At 37.4% G+C, this 17853-nt stretch overlaps 2 protein-coding genes across 4 annotated transcripts in view; one reads left to right on the top strand and one right to left on the bottom strand.

Moving 5' to 3' along the window:
• The window catches only part of SVOPL (SVOP like), a gene marked incomplete at its 3' end in the record, with an annotated part of 83057 nt that extends 70215 nt beyond the window's left edge, over window positions 1–12842 (top strand). Inside the window, 1 exon segment of the mRNA XM_079931128.1 lies at window positions 12739–12842. Coding sequence (XP_079787254.1) covers window positions 12739–12842 — 104 coding nt within the window.
• The window catches only part of TRIM24 (tripartite motif containing 24), a 93481-nt gene continuing 86775 nt past the window's right edge, over window positions 11148–17853 (bottom strand). For 2 of the 3 annotated variants that reach the window (XM_079931124.1, XM_079931125.1), the window contains exons 17-19: window positions 17385–17459; window positions 15636–15785; window positions 11148–14882 (exon numbers count right to left, since the gene is read on the bottom strand). In XM_079931124.1, the coding sequence (XP_079787250.1) occupies window positions 14673–14882; window positions 15636–15785; window positions 17385–17459 (435 nt within the window). In that variant the 3' untranslated portion in view covers window positions 11148–14672. The remainder of the gene's footprint in view (window positions 14883–15635; window positions 15786–17384; window positions 17460–17853) is intronic. The other variant, XM_079931126.1, reaches the window with a different exon arrangement.

The following is a 17853-nucleotide window of genomic DNA, read 5'->3' as shown; positions in this document are numbered from 1 at the left end:
GAAAGGTGACCCATTCATTGAATACCTGAAGCCAGGGATTGAATTAGGTGATTCAAATGATTCCTTTTAATCTTAAAGGATTGTCACATGCTTCAAACAGATGAGGAAACTAAGGCAAAAGGAGAGTTGTGTAACTCGAATAAAGGAACACACTACATACTGTCGGACTGGAATTTAAAAGTTAAGTGATGCTAAATCTTATGCTAATTTTCTGTGATGGTGGCTTTTTTAAAGTAGTAACAATACATATAAAATGAAACCTGGCTCATCTCACGTGCTTTATGGATTTCCAATTCAAGCCCTATCCACTTACGATGACCATTCCCTCTTTTGTTGACTGGGACTTGGTTTTAGGAGTGTAGTGAAATTATTTTGCATGTATGTTTACAAGACATTAATCAGTCCCTACCACTTTCACATGCGGCTACAATAAATACAGTTGTATGGGCATGTAGCCCTTGATGGCTCTGCCACACAATGGCTATATGTCTTTGGGCAAATCTTAAAACGTGTCTGTGTGTATCTCAGTGTTGTGAGCACTTAACATATGAAACTATCTGGTGACTGATACAATAAAACTCCTAGAAATATTTAAAACATGCCCAAAAATTTAACTTTCTACAGCACAGACAGCATCCCTAATAATTTGGATGAACCAACCTGGTCAATAGTTTAATAGTAGTAATTCCACTTTAGAATGACTCTAAAAAGCTCTTATTTTGATGAACCTGGTAAGTAATCAAAAAACTCTTGAAAAGTATTTATAATGTGACGTTTTTTCCTGAATGATGTCTGTATTGCACTAGAATAACTGAATTATAAAGGTACTATTTGCACTGTCAGGTACACAAAGGTAGACCCTTAATTCCTTATAAGCTTATTAAAGAACCTTCTATTACTAGCTTTTAGTGCCAGATAGTTGAATATGGAGAAGACTTTATAAAGAAGACTTTATAAAAAATTAAATGTATTATCTAATAAATTACTCATTTGCCAGCAACTTAAGTAAAGACCTGCAAAACTGCGTCTACCAAAGGATAAAAATATATTTTTATCTTCACAAAGAGCTGTGGCACATTTAAAATACACCTGGCTTGGGCCTTCCTGGTGGCGCAGTGGTTAAGAATCCGCCTGCCAATGCAGGGGACACGGATTCAAGCCCTGGTCCGGGAAGATCCCACATGCTGTGGAGCAACTAAGCCCCTGCACCACAACTACTGAGCCTGCGCTCTAGAGCCTGTGAGCCACAACTACTGAAGCCTGTGCACCTACAGCCTGTGCTCCACAACGAGAAGTCACCGCAATGAGAAGCCCATGCACTGCAATGAAGAGTAGCCCCCGCTCGCCGCAGCTAGAGAAAGCCCGTGCACAGCAATGAAGACCCAACGCAGCCAAAAATAAATAAATAAAATGTATAAAAAAATAAAAACACCTGGTTTAATTTCAGTACACTACTTGGTAGTTAAGAAATATTGATTATGTATTTTTGAAAACTAAGACACATGAGAATGCAGTAGGTTAGCTGTATATATTGTCTCAGGGAAGAGATCAATAGAGGACTTTTATAAAATATTCATTAAAGTTGGCAAAGTGTATCTAGGAGAGATGGGTAGGGGGAAGGTGGCTTTCTTCCTTGGCATCAAGTCTGTTCAGGTATATATGAATATGTAATAAATATCAGACAAAACATATACTTGATATTCTCCCATGAAGTTTATAGCAAAAATTGGACTGAAATTTTGTATCTAAGACTTGAATTTGAGGTGGTATCATTAGGCGTTTCAAAACAAATAGAAGTCATCCAACCTAGAAGAAATGGACATATTCTTAGAAAAGCACAACCTTCCAAGACTGAACGAGGAAGAAATAGAAAATATAAACAGACCAATCACAAGCACTGAAATTGAAACTGATTAAAAATCTTCCAACAAACAAAAGCCCAGGACCAGATGGCTTCACAGGTGAATTCTATCAAACATTTAGAGAAGAGCTGACACTCATGCTTCTCAAACTCTTCGAAAAAATTGCAGAGGAAAGGAACACTCCCAAACTCATTCTGTGAGGCCACCATCACCCTGATACCAAAACCAGACAAAGGTGTCACAAAAAAAACTACAGGCCAATATCACTGATGAACATAGATGCAAAAATCCTCAACAAAATACTAGCAATCAGAATCCAACAGCACATTAAAAGGATCATACACCATGATCAAGTGGGGTTTATCTCAGGAACGCAAGGATTCTTCAATATATGCAAATCAATCAATGTGATACACCATATTAACAAATTGAGGGAGAAAAACCATATGATCATCTCAATAGACGCAGAAAAGGCTTTTGACAAAATTCAACACCCATTTATGATAAAAACCCTCCAGAAAGTAGGCATAGATGGAACTTAACATAATAAAGCCCATATATGACAAACTCAGAGCCATCATCGTTCTCAATGGTGAAAAACTGAAACCATTTCCACTAAGATCAGGAACAAGACAAGGTTGCCCACCCTCACCACTATTATTCAACATAGTTTTGGAAGTTTTAGCAATCAGAGAAGAAAAATAAATAAAAGGAATCCAAATTGGAAAAGAAGTAAAACTGTCACTGTTGGCAGATGACATGATACTATACACAGAGGATCCTAAAGATGCTACCAGAAAACTACTAGAGCTAATCAATGAATTTGGTAAAGTAGCAGGATTCAAAATCAATGCACAGAAATCTCTTGCATTCCTACACACACAGATGATGAGATATCTGAAAGAGAAATTAAGGAGACCCTCCCATTTGCCATTGCAACAAAAAGAATAAAATACCTAGGAATAAACCTACCTAAGGAGACAAAAGACCTGTATGCAGAAAACTATAAGACCCTGATGAAAGAAATTAAAGATGATACAAACAGATGGAGAGATATACCATGTTCTTGGATTGGAAGAATCAACATTGTGAAAATGACCATACTACCCAAAGCAATCTACAGATTCAGTGCAATCCCTATCAAACTACCAATGGCATTTTTCACAGAACTAGAACAAAAAATTGCACAATTTGTATGGAAGCACAAAAGACCCCAAATAGCCAAAGCGATCTTAAGAAAAATGGAGCTGGAGGAATCAGGCTCCCTGATTTCTGACTATACTACAAAGCTACAGTAATCAAGACAGTATGGTACTGGCACAAAAAACACAAATATAGATCAATGGAACAGGATAGAAAACCCAGAGATAAACCCATGCACATATGGTTACCTTATCTTTGATAAAGGAAGCAAGAATATACAATGGAGAAAAGGCAGCCTCTTCAGTAAGTGGTGCTGGGAAAACTGGGCAGCCACATGTAAAAGAATGAAATTAGAACACTTCCTAACACCATACACAAAAATAAACCCCAAATGGAGTAAAGACCTAAATGTAAGGCCAGACACTATCAAACTCTTAGAGGAAAACAGGCAGAACACTCTATGACATAAATCACAGCAAGATCCTTTTTGAACCACCTCCTAGAGTAATGGTAATAAAAACAAAAATAAACAAATGGGACCTAATGAAACTTAAAAGCTTTTGCACAGCAAAGGAAACCATAAACAAGATGAAAAGACAACCCTCAGAATGGGAGAAAATATTTGCAAATGAAGCAACTGACAAAGGATTAATCTCCAAGATATACAAGCACCTCATGCAGTTCAATATCAAAAAAACAAAGAACCCAATCCAAAAATGGGCAGAAGATCTAAATAGACATTTCTCCAAAGAATATATACAGATTGCCAACAAACACATGAAAGGATGCTCAACATCACTGATCATTAGAGAAATGCAAATCAAAACTACAATGAGGTATCACCTCAGAATGGCCATTATCAAATCTACAAACAATAAATGCTGGAGAGGGTATGGAGAAAAGGGAACCTTCTTGCACTGTTGGTGGGAATGTAAATTGATACAGCCACTATGAAGAACAGTATGGAGGTTCCTTAAAAAAACTAAAAATAAAATTACCATATGATCCAGCAATCCCACTTCTGGGCATATACCCTGAGAAAACCATAATTCAAAAAGAGACATGTACCACAATGTTCATTGCAGCACTATTTACAATAGCCAGGACACGGAAGCAACCTAAGTGTCCATCGACAGATGAATGGATAAAGAAGACGTGGCCTATATATACAATGGAATATTACTCAGCCATAAAAGGAAAGGAAATTGAGTTATTTGTAGTGAGGTGGATGGACCTAGAGTCTGTCATACAGTGTGAAGTAAGCCAAAAAGAGGAAAACAAATACCGTATGCTAATGCATATATATGGAACGTAAAAAAAAAAAGTTCTGAGGAACCTAGGGGCAGGACAGGAATAAAGACACAGACATAGAGACTGGACTTGAGGACACGGGGAGGGGGAAGGGTAAGCTGGGACAAAGTGAGAGAGTGGCACTGAGAATATATACACTACCAAATGTAAAATAGATAGCTAGTGGGAAGCAGCCGCATAGCACAGGGAGATCAGTTTGGTGCTTTGTGACCACCTAGAGGGGTGGGATAGGGAGGGTGACGCAAGAGGGAGGAGATATGGGATTATACATATATATACGTACAGCTGATTCACTTTGTTACACAGCAGAAATTTACACAACACTGTAAAGCAATTATAATCCGATAAAGATGTTTAAAAAAAAACCCAAAAAAACAGAAGTCATCAAATTCACAATTAAAATTAGAATACGTAAATTATGACCTCCATACTTTATAATGAAATTGCTTATTCATAAAATATGCTTAAATTCATTGCAGTTTTGTATATAATAACCAAAGCAGCTGGGAATAAATTAATATTTTCCCAGAGAACGTCAGTGTTTCTACTGTATATTTCATTAATGTTATAGGGGGAATCTGATTCCCAAGATGGAATAAAAAAAAAGTTAGAGTACATCAAGCTTTTCTACCTCGTGTAATCATATGCCCTTTGTTGAGCAACCACTTGCATGCATGGTATCATACCTGTTCACACAGGTATGCTGTGGAAGAAAAATACCCAAGGTTTTACATTTAGATTTAGTCTTTTACTGCTGTTCAGGCTTATTGTAGAGACTTCTGAAATTGGGGTCCCCAAAGACTTGACTCACCTACTTCTTCCCCTAACTGCTTCCACTCCCATTTTGCAGTGGAAAGAAAAAGAATTTGCTGCTACCATGATGAAGTGTCCCTGGACTAGCAAACTAAGTGTATGACAGGTTTATACCCTGCTTCAATAGCGGTGCAGATCATTCCTATTTGAACTACAGGCACAAATGGCTTAAAGTCAGGAAACCTTTTGTATAAAGGGCCAGAGTAAACACTACAGACTTTGAGCTACATATGGTCTCTGTCAACAGCCCCTGCCAGCCTTTAGAAATGTAAACATTATTAGCTTTTAGGCTGTATAAAAGCAGGCCATAGGTTGAATTTGTCTAACAGGCCATAGTTTTGTTGAAACAAGTTGTAGGCCCAAGACGGAGCCACTCCTGCCTGGGTGCGGCCTCAGCAAACCAAAATTTAAATAACCTTCATGTCCCTGTAAATGCTCCGCTTGACCAGAAACACAGTATATCCAGTTGGCCAAACACCAAGCCAACTTTGGGCTCTCTACTCACCTCTCTGTTCCTTATTCTTCATCCTCCCGCCTTCAGCCCCACTGTGCAGTTCTTTGAGCCCTTGCAAATGGCGAGTGCCTGCTTCATCAAGTGTCAGTTTGTTTGGACTCTGCCTAAATTGTCCTCTTTGATCATCTTTAACAGCCTCTGGTGATGAAGATGGAATCCAAAGGTGACTGCTTATGGCCTGTGGGACAAGATGCACAGGCGAACGACCCACTGAACCCTTCGCATTCATTGTTTTCTCATCAAAACCGAGGGCAAGCCACTTTTGGATTTGAGCCTCTGATCCCCCGCACACAGCTCTGATCCAAACCAACTTTATGTGAGGAAAAGCAAAGTGTATTTTCACACACACACACACACACACACACACACACACACACACACACACACACACACACACACACACACACACACACACACACACACACACACACACATTTCCCAGAAAAGTTCCAGGACAGCTATAATAGGAGCCTACAATGGGTGGCAGCAGTTAGGGGATGCATAAAGATAAGTCCACAGCATAAAGCACGGGGAGACTTGGAAAACTAAAACAAGAAATTAGTACTATTTGAGCTAATGGCACAACAAAATCTAAGTAGCACAAGTCATACTATTAAAGTCATTAGGGTGACCGCCACTTTCATAAAGAAATCTCGGGCTTCCCTGGTGGCGCAGTGGTTGAGAGTCCGCCTGCCGATGCAGGGGACACGGGTTCGTGCCCCGGTCCGGGAAGATCCCACATGCCGTGGAGCGGCTGGGCCTGTGAGCCATGGCCGCTGAGCCTGCGCATCCGGAGCCCGTGCTCCACAACGGGAGAGGCCACAACAGTGAGAGGCCCGCGTACCGCAAAAAAAAAAAAAAAAAAACCACTTATCATTTAAGGATTAAATAGATCAATTGCTAATGCGAATCTTGAAGCCAAAGCTGCAAAAGTGGTGGGCATGGATCAAACACTTAAAAGACGTTAAAGCACTCGCCACCTAAATCTAAGGCTCCTGTGCTAAGTTGGTCATGCAACGGGTTACACTGACACTGCGCCACCTGACAACCTCAAGAAAAATTCTGTGCAACAAGGTACACTGTAAAATACCACAAAATCCCCAACCTAGCAGTACACCTCTCTTAGGTATTAATTTGGTTCTCAAACATCCAATGCTTACCTAAGAATCGGGATCCTCGAGTTTCAAAGAATTGAGCACTCCACCTTCCGGCACACCTGCTCATTTTGTCTAATAATTGTGGTCCTGGAAGCTGCAGACATCTACAAAAATGGCAAGTCTCACTAAGACAACCTAGCATTACAATGGCTATCATGGGGAACATTCCAATTAGACATATTGTTTAAGAACCACACTTGAAAGTAAGTGTTTCCAAATCAACCAGAATGGGACACCTATTTTAATTGGTATGCATTAGATTCCAAAAGGCTTCAAAATTCCAAATCAACTTCATTGCAAGATTCAACGAAAAAGGCTAATTTTTCATTAAAGAACGAAACAAGACAATAAGACCAACGTGACTCCTAAAACTCCCCTCTATTTTCCTTTACCCAAGTACTCACTGTCTACTAATCCTCTTACCTGAATTGCCTTTCCATTCTGAAGAGACAAGACCAAAAACAAAAATTCAAGTTGGTTTTCAAATTGCAGCAGCTCCAAGGCCAGAAACCTAAGATAATAATACCCACCCCCTCCCCTGAACTTGAATACCCCCGGTATCTACTCTCAAAGGAGGCCCCTCATGTGGGTCCCTCCCAGGGTTGATGGGACTCTGAAGGATTCTGATAAACTTCTATCAGTTATTCCCTGAAACAGCCAAGTGGAAACTAAAATTAAAACTCATGGAAAACCTTGTCAAATTCTGGTAGATACCAGAACTTACACTCTTCACTATAAACTCCACTCTGCGGGGTCTGCAGAATGGGGTTCTGGGGAAACTGGCAGAAGCCACAGCCAGAGGTGAGAATTCCTACCAATGTCACCTCTTCCTGAACCCTGTAGTTGCTGGTCAAGAGAGAAATTTCACGTCCTTCCTTTTCCAAATTCAGACCCTTGGGAATTTGATTTTGGGAACTCATTGGTTATTGATCCTTTCTGTCCCAGGGATAGCTATTGCCTTCTTGTGTCCTGAGAGCTTGGCTTTCTGCCTGCTGGCACATGCAGGTTGTTGGTTCTTATGTATGGAGGCAGCTCAACCATCAGGCCCCAGAATATGGTTGGACAGAAATGTGGGTTGTGTCCCATTTGCAGCCTACCAACTGTTGCCAGCTCTCAGAGGAATTGTCCAAGTACTTCATTCTTTTGGCTATCTTTGGGAGTGGCTCTAGATCTTGGGAGTATATTTTGGTGGTGTTCAGTACTGCCAGGAATAGTTACTGTTTGTCCAGTTTGAAACTTCATAGGGTATTTGAAAGAATTTTTTTTTTTTTAAAGTAACTTTATGGTCAGAAGTTGGCTGAACTAGAAGCTGATATTCAGAGCCAGACAGAAACTTTTTAGACTTTCTCCCCTCCCCCACCCCCAAGCTAAAAATAAAACTATGTACCCAGAGGGGAGAAAAAAATATTCCAGACAACTCTAAATCTAGAACATAGGAATCTTTTAATTTTTATCTTAGTTGAAGATCTTCTCCCTGACATAAAGAAGCAAACTGAAGATAAAGTAGATGGTCAAGAGGATGATCAAAAGGTGGTACTAGGCACATTCTAGGCCCAAGACAAAACCACTCCTGCTGGGGGTGCCACCTAGGCAAACCAAAACTTAATAACTTTCATGTCCAATAAATGCTCTGCTTGACCAGAAACGCTGTATATCCAGTCAGCCAATCACCAAATACCAAGCAAACTCTGGCCTCTGTACTTACTTCCTTGTTCCTTATTCTTTACCTCATAAAAACTTCTTGCCTTCCACCCCGTTTTGCTGTTCTCTGAACCCCTGCAAATGGAGACTGCCCTCTTCATGAAATGTTAAATGAAGTTTGTTTGGATTACCTAAATTGTCATCTTTAATCATTTTAAATAGTTTGCAGACCTGTCTTAGTCTAGTTATTAGAAAGTCTTAGGCTAAAATATTTTTGATGCAAAGATGTCTAGGCTACACATGTAGGGTTAGCTAAACAACCCATGACAAACTGTAATTCAAAACACCAAAGCTGACGTTAGCAGCAATTTATAATTAAAACCAAAGGATAGCAGTGATTGAAAACTACAGTCAAACACTGATAAAACTGATGCTTAAGCACCTTCCCAAGGATTTTAGGAACTTTCAATACCTGTGGAGGTATCCAGGCTTAAGATACTTCACAATGTTCTCTAGTACTGTCTAGTACCCAGCCTTCCTAGAAGACATTACATTAGTCTATAGCAAATTTTATCAACATAATTTAATTCAAACACTCAATTTCAGAAATCCTTTATAAACTCATATATATTGCTTACCTTAATAGTATCAGGCACTAGTAGAAATGGAAGTCAACAAATTTTAAGTCATTGACTTGTAAGAACTTTTTTGGATTGGTTTCACAGCCCACTAAAAGACAATACTGGTTGACATAAAACCCAGCAATCCCACTACTGGGCATATACCCTGAGAAAACCATAATTCAAAAAGAGTCATGTACCGCAATGTTCATTGCAGCACTATTTACAATAGCCAGGACATGGAAGCAACCTAAGTGTCCATCAACAGATGAATGGATAAAGAAGATGTGGCACATACATACAATGGAACATTACTCAGACATTAAAAAGAAACGAAATTGAGTTATTTGTAGTGAGGTGGATGGACCTGGAGTCTGTCATACAGAGTGAAGTCAGGCAGAAAAAGAAAAACAAATACTGTATGCTAACACATATATACGGGATCTTAAAAAAAAAATGGTTCTGATGAACCTAAGGGCAGGACAGAAATAAAGACACAGATGTAGAGAATGGACTTGAGGACAAGGAGAGGGGGAAGGGTAAGCTGGGACGAAGTGAGAGTAGCATTGACATACATACTCTACCAAATGTAAAAGAGATAGATAGCTAGTGGGAAGCAGCCACATAGCACAGGGGGATCAGCTGGGTGCTTTGCAACCACCTAGAGGGGTGGGATATGGAGGGTGAGAGGGAGATGCAAGAGGGAGGAGATATGGGGATATATGTATAGCTGATTCACTTTGTTATACAGCAGAATCTAACACAACATTGTAAAGCAATTATACTCCAATAAAGATGTTAAAAAAAAAAGACAATACTGGTTGAGGTATTAAAAACAGTAACAACTGGAATCTCTATAAAGCATATTTTGCTTTCTGCAATAGGACAGAGGTGGAATTTGTCTGAATCCATAGTTTTATGTATAGAAGGAAATTTGATTTCTGTAAGTCTCTTCAGAGCACAGTCTATAGTGGCAAAGAGAAAAAAATCCTCCTGTAAGATGAACGTCAAAACCTTTATTCTGGACTTTTTGTATTTTGGGCTTTTCTAACATACATCCTCATCAGTAAATGCCTTAAACAATCAGATTAGAGAACCAGCATCATTGCCAAAGCATGGGACCTGGTGGCTCACTGAGCTTGTTGTTTCTCCTATTAAGAATGCCCTGATTTTCTTTGGGAAAATGTCACTTCTCAAGTAAGTACCTTCCCCTTCCAAGGCTGAGACATTTGTTTAACCCTGGTTGATCCTTATATTCCATCCCCTCCCCTCAGTGAGAACTAGACTTCAGCCACTGTTTTCTGACTGAATTTTCTGGCTCACTTGTCTTGGATTAAAGGCAGTAGGGGACATGGGTAAAGAATTCACATTCACAAGTATGCTCATATATGGCAGACGATATTAAAATAGCCTTTCTTCCACACCACATTGGAAAATGTGGGAAAGATAGAATTTTACTACATGTTTAACTTCTAAGGAAGGATTTTTTTTCTAGGACTCAAATTAGGACTATTATTCTAGTTAAAAACACATTTAAGAATCAAAGAGAAGGCTTTTCCCACCCCCATCAATGTAACATCTAGAAAATATTCAAAACGGAGTTTTAAAAATACTTGTAATATCTGAGAATCAGAACTTTCCAAACCTTATAGGTGAAATTAACATAGGCAAACTTTCAAAGTGACTTGTAAATTCCCCACTTTTTGTATCCCCCCCCCACCCCCCCAAGCCCCGCCTCTTCCAATAGGTTTCAGACAAGTAGAATTTTTCATGGCATCTTTCGTTCTCCTTTCAGGGGGGTGGGACTCCTCGATTGAATACTATCTATCACCCTCTTCCTTCCTGTTTGCTAAATTAACTTTCTGCTTAGTTAAAGCTGGTGAAATCCATGTGTTAGAGTTTTTTAAAAAAAGTTTTCCTATTATTTTATGGACTAGTAGATCATCCCTATATGTATTGATTTTATAGAGGAACATACAAAGGCAGTAATGGAGACCCGAACTAGTTAATATTCTACTGCATGACATACAGTAATTTTTCCATTAAAAATACCTTGTTGTGGTAAAATACTCACAGTAAAAATTCATCAAAGCTGATTTTTATTAAAATCAAAGCACCAGTTGACTCCCGCAAATTAAAAACAACAACGAAGACTACGGTCTCAGATATCCTTCACAATAAGTGAAACCTTCATGGGCAGAGAAATCTGTGATCTGATTGGCTAGCATTATTCTCACTCAAGAGCATGAGCCACCAACCTGTGAATTTTAGTAAATTCACACCAAAGATGAAGGGGCAATATAAATAAAAAGACATGAACTCTTAACTTACATGAGGTTATATAATACTTCAAAAAATATGTATATGCATGGTTATTTTAAATGAGGGCCTCTATTTCAATAATTAGATGGTTGAACTCATGGTTATGTCCATAATTTTAATGGTCAATCAGATCACTCAATTTCTCTCATTCATAACAGATACAGATAAACAGAAAATAAATATACCTTCTATTTAAACCTAAAAACCTTTTGCTTCAGTGCAGCAACCTACTGTTGGGATTCACGTTCACTTGTAGATCAGGCCTCAACAAAAGGGGGAGTTCCTCCTTTCATTGTCTAACTAGTCTCTCCACGGAACCCCAATTTAAAAGTTTAAACACTGTAACAGAATAGAAAATTGAAACACAAATTCATAAATGGAGCAATCGGCTATATACTCACCCTTTTGACTGTGGAGTGAATCTTTTTTGAAAGCATCCCTAAGTTGTATTACATCTACACTACTGTGTAGTAGTAAAATGTGGAGCCTATTCTTTAGCTTGGAAAAGAAAGTAAAGCTACCAAGGGAAGAGGACATTTTCCTCTCAGGACCTTCCAATTTCCTACACTTCCACTCAGAAAAGATAAGCAGGGCCTGTTAATTTAAAGGACAAAATAACTGCATTGCCAGGTGCTGAAGTACAATAGTATTTTGAATTTAATATGGTATACATTATCCATTTATACTTCTACCAAAGCCATGTAAGTCACTAACTGTGTACTGGGTTTCCTTTTTGCTGGAAAGATCAGATGCTTGGCACCTGGGAAAGCTTTCGATGAGTTTCCCAGGATTGAGTATATTCTAGCTGCCACATGGCCTGCTCATCATGTGATGCCATTCAGCATTGGGGGGTCTTGCAGATATGACATAAGGCTACTGGTTCTAAATCCAGAGGGTAATCTCCTGGAGTGTTTGATCAGAGGTAAACACTGGAGTTTTTTAAGTTTAGGTCAAGGTTGCTTGAGTTGCACTGACCTTTTGAAAGGAATGCTTTCCAAATGGGCATGAGGTTTACTTAGGCTCATCTTATAGCTTACTACTATTATAATTTAAGGACTACTTTGCTGGGATCCACCTGGACACACAGGCACCTGTTAATAAGGTCGTAGGACTTTAATTTTCAGATCATTAAGAAAATGTTATTTGGAGAAATACTTTTAGTATATATTATGTATGATTACAGGAAAGATGGTTTTCAAGTGCCTTTCATTCTGCAAAAAAATGATAAAGGTGAAAGAAAAATATTGTTTGAAAAGATTAATATGGCACTGAATAATAACAGTGAAAGTTTTGGGTATATTAGTAGAAATTCTGGCTCAGATGCATTTACAAAATTATAATTTTTCTCTCTTAAGTGCTACTTCCCTTTGTGATCATCCTCAAAATTTACCTGTGGTGCCCTGCTTTAACTCAGGAGACAAGTATCGAAGAAAAAACTATCATAAGAATAGTATTCTAAAATAAAAACAATAAACTTATTAGGAAAAGCTCCACGGCTGCTGTGCTAAAAATGCTGGAGCAAAAGAAGACAATTGGTGGTATATGCACTATTATCAAAATTTGTTCAAGTCTTTGGAGAATAAATGTCAAACACATATTCAAAACAATACAACAACAACAACTACCACCCTAAAACACATACTTGGAAAAGTGACTAAGACTTTTTAACCTTTAGTACATAACTGACATATTATGGACTAAACCTAAGTGTACACAGAAAAGATGCTCTTGCCAGTAAGTTCTTTTCTCATTTTATCTTTAGCAGTATCTGAAAACCCAATGACTTAGCCACAGGATATTTTCAAACTGTCCATTTTAAGAACTAATGCCATGTGGATACAAGCAAATCCTCTAGGTTTAATTCATGGGAGATGACACTATCCAAAGGATAAAATTCTTTCAAGTCAGCTATATTTTCATTCTATCGGCCTAGAGAGGAAAATTTCCTCAGCCAATTAATGTTTTATAAATAAAGGTTTACTTTGGCAAACGAAAAAAGTTCACATATAAATATACTGTCAAATGTTAGATTAGCAAATGGCACAATAATTTTCTTCTATCTTAACCTAGTTTCCTTCTTTGATACTGAACAACAAGTAAAAGGAATAAATGAAAGTCAGTAAACTAGCTAGGTCTGACCCATTAAGAATATGCTTGCCCTCAGAAGGTAGGTCTTTTGTATCTCTATCAGGAGAATGAACATGAAGTCCAGAATTAAGTCAGATGAAAGATTCAGTTTGAGGTTCTGACTCTGAAGAATGGGAAATAGATGCTTCAGAAAAAAATGTAAATTTCACTCTAATTTCCTCCAGTTGCCTGCTCCCAAATTCCACAACACACTTCATTCCAATTTATGAAGACAGATGAAAACCACAAAAACTGGTCCCTTTCAGGGGAATTTATATTTAATGCCCAATAGGGTATAAGTTGAAGAATCCTTACATCAAATACGGCACACACTGCTGTATTGCGTATTCTGGACAGCTCCACTAAAAGCCATACTGAAAACAATGAGTCTTGTTATAAAAGGATCACCTGCACAGTTAAAAAGCAAACAACAAACCACACACAGACACACAGCAAAACCAAACGAGTACACTTACTTCCTCAGTGGAAGAAGGTAGGTTTAGAAATGTACGAAAAATGGGCTTGAAAACCTGCTATACCAAACACACCTCTATAGACAGGAAAAAAACAAAAACAAAAATCAAACATCTGTTTTCCTTTTTCTTTAATACAATTGCCATCTTACATGATATACTATTAGGTGCCTTCTTAATAGCATCTAATCTACTTTTTCGTTGCACCAGTGGGCATCCTAGAATAGAACTCTTATTACCACTCATATTCATTGGAGTACTGCTCTTACGTACAGTACACCTAACTCATGGTTGGTCCATAGTTAATGAGTAGTGGTATTTTCTAAAAATGGATTAACGCACACATCCAAACCACATTAAATTTTCAACTTAGAGTTCAAACAAAGTCTATTTCCTTTCTATAGTTGCTATCACTCCAGACTGCAGTTTGAAATCCAGTAAGTGGGGAGAATGTCTTTTTATTTTGTTGTTGATGCTTCTTTCTTTCTTCCTTTCTCCTTCCTTCCTCCCTCTTTTTCTTTCTTAATAAGGTTAAAAGAAATGGGTTATTAAGGAAATCAGAGTCTAGTAAACATTGAAAACTTAAAGTGGTCACAAGCTCTTCTTGGTAATGATGTTAAATTACTGACAAAAATGTTTTTTGAAAACAAAAAAAAAATCTAAAAACCAGCACACGCCAGTGGTGTTGCTTATTTAAGCAACTGGCGTTCCTCTATGCTTTTGAGGCGTTTCTTCCGGGGCTGTACAAAGTCATCATCTGAGTCATCACTAAATTTATTATCTTCTGATTCATTCCTGAATTCTACTTTAGGAAACCGTTTTTCTGGATAAAGGTTCTTCAGAAGTTCTTCAAAATAGCTTTCAAGTTTTATACCAGCATTGGCTACTTCTGAATCAGGCTGTTGAATAAAAATAAGAATTAAAAAAAATTTTTAGATAGTCAATAAAGTCGTGGATTTCTCACATTTTTGTTCCCTTCTAACTGAAGATTATGAATATCAGTGGATTGTTTTGGAGAAAATGTTTATGTATAGCTTTGATATAAAGTAAACAAAAGTCTGGGGCTAGACAAAATCTAGAGAAGATCAGATAAGAAGTAAATAAAAGGCTTTGACTCATCTGGATTACCAAAGAGATATCACAGAGATGCCATAATCAGAGAATCATCTAACAGGTATTTTTAGAACAAATTAAATGAAACGTGGAACTCTGGAATGAGTAGCCAATACAAAGGACAAACTATCAACAAAAGGCTATAAGTCTGATAGATGTTTAGATAAACTAACAGATGATAAAGTTTTTGAGAAAATTCTTAATTAAGAACTATCTAAACCACATTCTTAATGTTTTAATATCAACATCACAAAGACTGAACTCTGGTGAAGTGCCATATTTCAAGAAATAAAGGTGCTTCTGGGTTAAAATGTAAAGATAAAAATATTTTCTAAATTGTTTTCAAGTTGTCACCATATAATAAATCTTTGAATATACATGTGGATAAAGTCTTCCTAACTATCTCTTTCATTCCCTGACAGACTTGAACTTTTGGTTATTTATGCTGCCACAGATAGATATCTTGATCTCCTCGTTTGTCGGTAAGGTGTTTGGTTTAACATTACTTTCACATTGCTATTATTTTTTTTTCTTCTCACCTCATTGAATTCAGCACAGTTTTGAAAGATCAATCTAAAATCAGCTACAAAATCTTCAGGCTTTGTATACATGGAATAATCTTCTTGTAGTCTTTTCTTGATGGTTGACAAGTCCATTGGATTTTTAATTATTTTGTAATAATCTGGCACCTTTCAAAAGATATGAGATGCTATAATAAATAAATTCTACCTGGTCCTATATAAATCCTATTAAGAAGTAGTATAAAATTCAGATTGTTCTCATTGCTTTTCTCTCTTCTATTTTGTCATTGATAAGGAAATTTATTCAGCAAAATTTACAAGTGCCTGAATGCTTCCACACATTGGTAAATGTTTAGTGTCACTTTTATCAAAAATCTTCACCAGTTATTTTTAATGAAAAAAACTTACCACATTTTCCCTCTTACTATTCTCCTTCATTATTAAACAAAAAGCAATCACTAGAAAAAGTATTACTTCTAGTAAGATTTGACATCCTTTTGCTGCATGTGTTATAGCAAGTGGGCTTTGAATCTGGGTTTGAACCCCAGCTCTGCTACTCACTAGCATTCTTCTGGGTAAGTTACTGGGTTCAGTCATTTCACTGAACCTGTTTCTTCATATTTCAAATAGAAATAATTCTACCAATCTCATAGGATTTTGTGAAGACTAAATGAGATGATATATATTAAGAAAAAGGGGGCTATTTTGCTGCTGCTATTAATGCCAAATGTAACTATAAGCCAACATCATAAAAAGTGCCAAATTCTAGGTTAACTTTTTAAATGAATAAAGTTTTTACTGGCATATTTCTGCCCTGGCTCTTTTGGGTACAAAGGACCCTTCCCCCTAAAAAGTATTTACAGTGGATCCTTGAACTGTGCAGGTACACTTATACACGAATTTTCTTCACTGAATTCATACTATATTACTACAGGATCTGTGGTTGGTTGAAGTTGCAGATACAGAGGGCTGACTGTAAAGTTATATGCAGACTTTCAACTGTGCAGAGAGTCGGTGCCCCTAACCTCTGCCTTGTTCTAAGAGTCAACTGTATTCCTTATTCCTATCTCAACTTCTCAAAACTTGTTTTCAGGACAGAAGTTCACTGTTTATCAGCTCAATATATTTGCTAAGCTTGTTTTCTTTTCTAATGTTGCATTAAATTTTCTAAATTTATTGAACTGTTCAACAAATCTATTAGCTTTTTAAAGGAATTTCAGACCTCAGAGAAGAACACATTTTGAGTAGCAGGCCATTTCCAGCACTCTAAAATTATGCACTGAAGTCACATCAAATTTTAAATATGAAGTTTTTTGAAGTCAATGGTAAACACACACAAACACACACCTCTTCCTCTACTGTTAAAGTCTACTTATTACTTGAAGTTTGGACCTATAAATCAAAATGTGCACAGAGATTTGGAGAGGTCTTTATCTCAAATGGCAAGTTTTTTCCCAACAGCTTTAGGATATACACCTAAAACTCCTGAGAGAGAAACAATTGATAGAAATCATCCCAGGGAATAGTAGGTAAAATACATGAGATGAGAAGAAAGAATCTATGAGAAAAGAAGTTTTGGGCCAGTTTGTTAACCTTAAAATGTGCTTAGGATTAAAGCATGCAGTATGTATTAATAAGCTTTAAGATTTGGATTAATGTAAGAAACTTACTATTGAAAAATGGTACAGAAACTAGATTGTCATAAATCGAGTTTCAGAAAAATCATCCCACTGTACAAAAAAAGCACAAAATAACATCCATACTTACAGTTAGAGGAACTGGGTCTTGAAAAGCCAGGCTCATTTCATGGCAATAAAGAAATAAAAGGAGGCGTTCACACTTCTAAGCAATAAATAAATAAAATGAAAATATAATGAAATAATGAAGTCACGGCTAATTTTTAGCAACAACGTTACAGGTCTCAAAGTATCAGAATAAAAGTTAAAACCAGATGAATACAAGAAAAATACTGATACTTGGAGCTTTGCTGTCCATTTCAATCATTTACTACAGTGTACTGTTTGACATTTTGGGGTGTATGTCATATGTGAGAGCAGTCGTTATAATTACAGGAACAAAAGCAGTATCACTAGAAACCTATCTGAAGTTGTTTAAAAATATATTTCCACTTCTCTCTCCAATTTGTGTACTGAATTATTAATAGTACACAAATTAATAGAAGAACATCCATATGTTGAGATCCAGAGGTAGAGCCCCTGCCATGGGGTGTTGGGTC

This window comes from Stenella coeruleoalba (assembly GCF_951394435.1).
Source record: "Stenella coeruleoalba genome assembly, chromosome: 9".
NCBI lineage: Eukaryota > Metazoa > Chordata > Mammalia > Artiodactyla > Delphinidae > Stenella > Stenella coeruleoalba.
This window is presented reverse-complemented; position numbering and strand designations above follow the sequence as displayed.